The 6,079-nt window shown below is 37.6% G+C and overlaps 1 protein-coding gene across 2 annotated transcripts; it reads right to left on the bottom strand.

Moving 5' to 3' along the window:
* Positions 1 to 425: 425 nt before the first annotated feature.
* Positions 426 to 6,079, bottom strand: LOC104594878 (Nucleotide/sugar transporter family protein). 2 transcript variants are annotated; one of them, XM_010255413.3, is made up of 8 exons: positions 5,525 to 6,079; positions 2,640 to 2,765; positions 2,035 to 2,219; positions 1,861 to 1,928; positions 1,646 to 1,778; positions 1,188 to 1,349; positions 777 to 1,052; positions 426 to 626 (listed from the first exon to the last, which is right to left on the bottom strand). In XM_010255413.3, the coding sequence occupies exons 2-8, from the start codon at positions 2,758 to 2,760 to the stop codon at positions 522 to 524; spliced, it is 1,050 nt and encodes a 349-aa protein (XP_010253715.1). In that variant the 5' UTR covers positions 2,761 to 2,765; positions 5,525 to 6,079; the 3' UTR covers positions 426 to 521. The 2 variants fall into 2 exon arrangements, with proteins under 2 accessions (XP_010253715.1, XP_010253714.1); XM_010255412.3 differs by having other exon boundaries at positions 2,640 to 2,784; positions 5,525 to 6,078.

Here is a 6,079-nt window from a genome sequence, read left to right as displayed (position 1 = left end):
AGTCGTGTTGGAGGCAGATTAAACGTCTGCTAATCAGTTTTGAGTGTTTTGATACTTGAAACTCTCGAAAGCAGTAGTACTCTCTGATCAGTCTGGGATTATAAATGGGATGATCACGTAACACACAAGTGGCAGTGTGGCACATCCACTGCAATTATTGAATCAGCTGGCAACTGATGATGCATCTACTACAAGGAGCTAGCTAAGCCCAGCCCAAATTATGGTCAAGCCCACATTCCAGAAAATATGTTTGCAATGTATACAACAAAACCACGCATTTTAGTCTTACCTGAATCATCCATTGACACCTCTCTCTCTCTCTCTCTCTCTCTCTCTCTCTCTCTCTCTCTCTCTCACTCTCTGACACACACATACACAGACAAATTTATATCATGAAACCAAGGCGCGCGGAGATGAAGGTCCAATGAAACAAGAAGAGTTGATATTTTATTTAAAGAATCAAAATCATTTACACCAATCAAAATATCTGGAAAGGAATGCGTTTTTGACATTCTCTATTTCTAAACAAGAGAATCCTTGGAAGATTTCTTAGCCTCGTGACTTTCTTTATCTTGGATACCCATGTTCTTACTTGCCAGAAGGGGCGTAGTTTCCTTATCTTTGATCTGGATTAACATCAAAGCCAAAATTTTCAGTTCGAAATCCATCCAGAACAAGTTAAACTCTTTAAAACAAATTTAAAACCAGGGAAATTAAAGCTAATTAAGTGTGTCCGTCAGTGTGTGTGGGAGAGAGAGAGAGAGGGAGAGGGGTACCTGAGATGCTGACAAGAATTCACCGGCTGCCTGTTTCTTTTTGTTCTCATGAGTGCAGAAGTATGAATACAACCCCATCCCGAAAATGGCAATCAAGATGCCAACAATGTTCCTTGCTGTGAAGGGATCATGTAGCAATGTGTAACCAAAACCAAGAACAAGACATGTCTTTAGATGACCAAGCACTTGATATGTCACCGGGGATGTCTTGCCAATCACCAAGAAGGTGCTAAAGTTGACAGACACAGAAATCAAGCATGAAAGGATGATGAATGCCTGCACACACATTGTCACTTGTGTGTTAATACTCAATATTGATTGGATTGGGTAACAACTAACAACTAACACATTAAATTAAATAATGATCGATCGATGCATGGAAATAATCAAGAATGGGATTATCATACGTACCAAGACCACAGGAGAGTATCGGTAGGCAAAGACGTTTTGCTTGGTGAGGCATTGATCCACCAAGGGGCCTGAAACGAAAAGTATAGCAGCTTGAAAGGGCGCAGACTGGTAGAGCAGCTGCGTAGAGGACACATTGAGCCTCTTCTGTATGGTGTTTGTCAGCTATTTACATTCAATTCTGGTTAAAGGACAACTTCGGTTACGTTGGATGAAGGTCTTAATTACCCATTTTTTATTCATGTCTATCTAGCTAGCTACTTCTCACAATTCAGGCGGGTATCCACCAATCCAGCCTATCTGTTTCATCACTTGGATGGGTCTTTAATTAATAATTACCCTTCTTTATTAACACTTAATCAATCCTATTCTTCTCACATAGGATCGTGTTTACAGAGTCTTCCCCTAAGCGCACATATAGCAGAGGAAAACTTGGCTAAAATGTGGAATGAAAAGGATACAATTTGACCAACACATGTTGTTGCAATGGCCAGAAGTGAGAGGATTGATCCAACGAGATTCAGCTGGAGATCAGTTATGGATGCAATGCCAACTCCAATAAGTAGAAGGGAAAGCGAAAATTTTATCTTCTGGCTGAAAGAATAAAGAAGGAAAGAAAGAATTTAATGAACATGGACAAATTTATTGAATTAAAAAGAAAGAAAGAAGGGTATACCTGAATTGCTTTTTAAGGAATACAGTCTCCAATAACACGGTGAAGGGTATGATTGCAAGTTTGGTCATCTGCAACATCATTTCTCCAGCAATCATATCAATCACATATACAAGTGTTTGCAGTAAACAAACCAGGATATAAATAGCTAGCATTAATATTAATTATTAGGTTCACCTGATAGAAACCAATGGAGTTGAACCCAAGACTTAAGTTGAGTAATCCAATGGACACACCGTTTAGAATGCCGAAGAGCATCACAGTCTTCATGTCGATCGACTTGTTCTCGAACACGTTAAAGCGTTGTGCCACATGGAGAGTGCAAAAGGTGACCATGAGATGCCAGCTAGTGAGGGTTGTCGCTGCAAAAGGTGATGATCATGTCATCACTCGGCCACACTCTACTCAGACTCAAACAGAGCAACGCAAATGGGCCGGGCTGAGCCCAGATTTGACCCACTACTTTAAACTATTGGTTCCCTAAGGCCTAAGCTTCAAACCCAAAGGAAGTCCATTGGGCTGAGCCCATCTACTGGGATCCTATCATTCCTAGGCCCTAGCTAGGCTTATCCTTCTACTATAAAAATGGGATTCTCTCACCGCAGTTATATGCCTAATCGGCTAGGGCTACACCTAGCGGTAGCCGGTAGGCTTATATTAATGCCTACCAAGTACCAAATGAGTGGGTCAGGGCCACTTGGAATTGAATTCAATAATTAGAACCCACCAAACGGATTAAGAGCCCATGTAATGTAATTAGGTAAAGAAACGGGAGTGCATACCAAATGGGAAGCCAAGATTGCTCATCAAGGCTTTGTTGCAGATGACAATGGACACTGATGATGCCACGGAAAGAACCAGAGCACCAATAACACCCAGTTGGAAGCTTGGTGTTTCACCCATCTTGCCTATAAGGACAAAGCAAAACTAAAGAGAAAGTCACCATTAGAGAAAATAAAAACGATATTCCATTACTTGCCAATAGAATAGAAGAAGAACTCAAGTAACGATTAGAGAAAAAAGAAAGTGACGAACCAGAGCATCAACAAACCTATTTTCTTTTTTTCATATTTATGTGACGAGTAGGGAAAGTTTATTTTTCTGGGTAAGTAGTAAGTGATACCAATCTCCCAACTCCCAAGTGGGTAAATAGTTTTCACACCTAGGGGAAAGTTGTCAACACTTGGATGGGACAAAAATGTCCCTTTTAATAATGGATTTTTATGTCTAAAATGGTCATTGATTTATTTACCTGAGAAATAAAAAAACATGGATAAATGCACTTACCTGGATTTCCTCGGAAAGATGGAAACACTTATCCGGGTAAGCGCAATTACCTAGGTAAATAATTTATCGAAAAGCGAAGGGAGCCTAAGGTAGGTATGCTTGCAAGGCATATGGAAGGGAATAAGATGATGTTACTTGGCAAAAACTCTAGGTGGTTATGAGAAGCAGGAGCCCATAACTAAGGGTGTCAATGGACTGACGGAGTCCGATCCAAAATCGGTTTGGATGGATTAGACGGACCAACAAGACATATTGGATTGGACCAATTCGGTCCAAAATATTTATTAGATAGGATTGGACCTGATCCATCCATAACAAATTTATACTGGATTAGGTTGGATTAAGCCAATATCTAGTCCATTGATATAAGATAAGAATATATGTGTCAATGGACTGGATTTGGATTGAAACCAATCTAAACCAAAATAAATTTAAACAGATTGGACGGTCCAGACATTGAATTGGACCGGTCCAAATTGGTCCAAAACATTCATTGGATTGGATTGGATTGGACCTGATCCATTTATAATCAACTCACATTGGACTTGATCGGATTGGACCAAATCCAGTCCAATTGACACCCAATGTCATGCCAAGGATGCCATGCCATCATATGGCTTGTAAACATACAGTTATAATGTCAAATAGTTTCCATAAACTAAAGCACCCCTGTATATGATTCTTTATCACCATAAAATGGGTTTTCTCTGTCTTTTCACTATTATGGTGTTTGGTAATTTGGTATTGGAGCAGTTTTCTCAAGAGAAACCACCATATAGATATTTCAAGCTACTTCTTATTTGGTTGAGGTTCCTTTAGGTAAAAAGTGTTTTGCAATTTTTTACCATTTATATTGAAATCAATTTTCTAAAAAACATTGTATTTTTCACCTTTATTGTTAAGAGAAGTGTTTGCCCTACATGGCACCTAATGGCACATATTTATCTTAAAATAGGAATAAATAGAAATAAACAATAGAATTTGGGAGTTAGCACTGGATTTAGCTTTTCTCCCAATTTTTAGGTGAAATCATTGATTCCAGCAATGGCTCCTATACCAAACACAATATATTAAAGTGTGCATTTCTAATATATTTATATCTTATTCATTGATACAGACACTTTGATCTCTAGAATATATATACATCATACAATAATTATCACTCTATTTCAATTTTTATAATTTAATTTTGAATTCTTATTAAATTTTTTAAAAATTTTTATTTATTTATTATTTTTATATAAATAATAACTCTATTTTTGAAATTATAAAATATTTTCATTTTTAGCATATAATTTATATGTGAAATAAATCATTTAAAGTAGATAAAATAAATTATTTTTTATAATCATTAGTTTTTATTATTTTTTGGAGGAAAATTAAATCTTAAAATATTCATTTTTTCAAATAGTTCAAAAACAATCTAAAATCAGTCAATATACAGATTTGTCAAACTAGAAATTGATACATTTCCATATCAGTGTTTATCGGACCATAACCTTCAATATGACATGAAAACATATTGTGATGATATACAAAACTCATGGGATATATATCCAACCATAGTGTATCCCGTATCATGGCTATGGATACCGATGCAATACACCCCGTGATATTTTGATCCTTATTAGGATAATGCCCCATTCCTCAAAATGGTATTTTCCACCAATTCAGTCACCCGAATAGTTAAGGCTCAGTTTGGAAGGAATACAAATACAAATATGACATTTTGTATTGCTTTGTATGTATTTTAGGGGTGCAACTTTTTCGGGTTAGGGTTAGGATTTTGTCAAAGTTTTAATAGGCCTAAGTCCAAAACAGTGTAAACCGTTACCAGCCAATCCAACTTGCACCCCTAATGTATTTGTACCTATACATATTTGTACTTATAGTCCTTCGGTACAAAACCTTGTATTTTGAATTATTTTATATACTTATAACCTTGTATTTTCAATATGTATTTATATCCAAACTGAGCTAAATGATGAAAAGAAACCAGAAAAAGAGAGAAACCATTTTCCTAATTAATTACAAAGATTTGGGGGCATGTGGCAAATTACCAGGGGCCGGAGCAGTCCGTGGGTCCTCAGGTTAGGTCCTTCCACTTTTATGTAATTATCTTTTAAGGAAATGCAGAAAATTTTGAAAAAAAAAATCAAGAAGCAGCAACAAATCTCAGAAAAGAAGCGTTGCACTGTCGAAAAAAAAAATTGATCACGAAACAGAAAAGGCAACAAATCACTACTCAGTTACTCACTCACTAGCAAGAAGCCAAGACTACGACGACGAAGATTTTTTATTTTTCCTAAGAAAAAGAAAAAAAAAGGGTCGAACAGACACTCCAAGAAACAGGGAGGGAGATAGAGCGAGAGAAAGTCACCTTGAAATAGTAAGATTCGAATTTAAAACTAAAGGCTAAGCCCTCGCAGCCCCCAAAAAGGTTGGTATCGTCCTTACAGCTCCTGGGAATCGCCGAACGAAGGATATTGCTAATTGGGCAGGTACCGCAGGATCCTCACCGGGAAACTAGCTGGATGGCGGGTATTCGTCGCTGTCGCAGCCCGGTGAGGTTGGCCGGAAGAGATGGTGGTGAGAGCTAGAGAAACGAGAAACGTAGCTTAATTTACTTCTGCTTTGCGCCCTTTTATTTTTGATTTTGTGAGGTTGTTGGTCGTGTTCCTGGAGAGCGGAGGAGAGAGAGGGAAAATTACAAGCTCAATGACGGTAATTCCCCTTCTACTTACATTACTTCAATTCTATATTTCCCTGTTAAGTAGCAAGACAAGTGACTCAACTAACTGAACTGAATGACTTACACTCACCAGAAAGCAATGCAATAAGCCATCCCATTCAGTCAAGTATGTATTCACCTACTTACAAGCTTTTCTGTGTTGATGTTTTTGCTGCAACTGATTACAGACATGAGGCTTAATGG

This window comes from Nelumbo nucifera, chromosome 2 (genome assembly GCF_055504915.1).
Source record: "Nelumbo nucifera cultivar China Antique chromosome 2, China Antique-T2T, whole genome shotgun sequence".
Lineage (NCBI taxonomy): Eukaryota > Viridiplantae > Streptophyta > Magnoliopsida > Proteales > Nelumbonaceae > Nelumbo > Nelumbo nucifera.
The sequence above is the reverse complement of the archived record's forward strand: the minus strand, read 5'-3'. Positions and strand labels throughout refer to the sequence as shown.

Bases quoted from the DNA above. Each gene is read 5' to 3' on its own strand.
- LOC104594878 (XM_010255413.3), bottom strand. From the start codon at position 2,760: ATGGGTGAAACACCAAGCTTCCAACTGGGTGTTATTGGTGCTCTGGTT. The intron at 2,220-2,639 runs GTATGCACTCCC...CACCTTTTGCAG, and splicing joins CAATCTTGGCTTCCCATTTG to CGACAACCCTCACTAGCTGG. The intron at 1,779-1,860 runs GTATACCCTTCT...TTATTCTTTCAG, and splicing joins TTCCTTAAAAAGCAATTCAG to CCAGAAGATAAAATTTTCGC.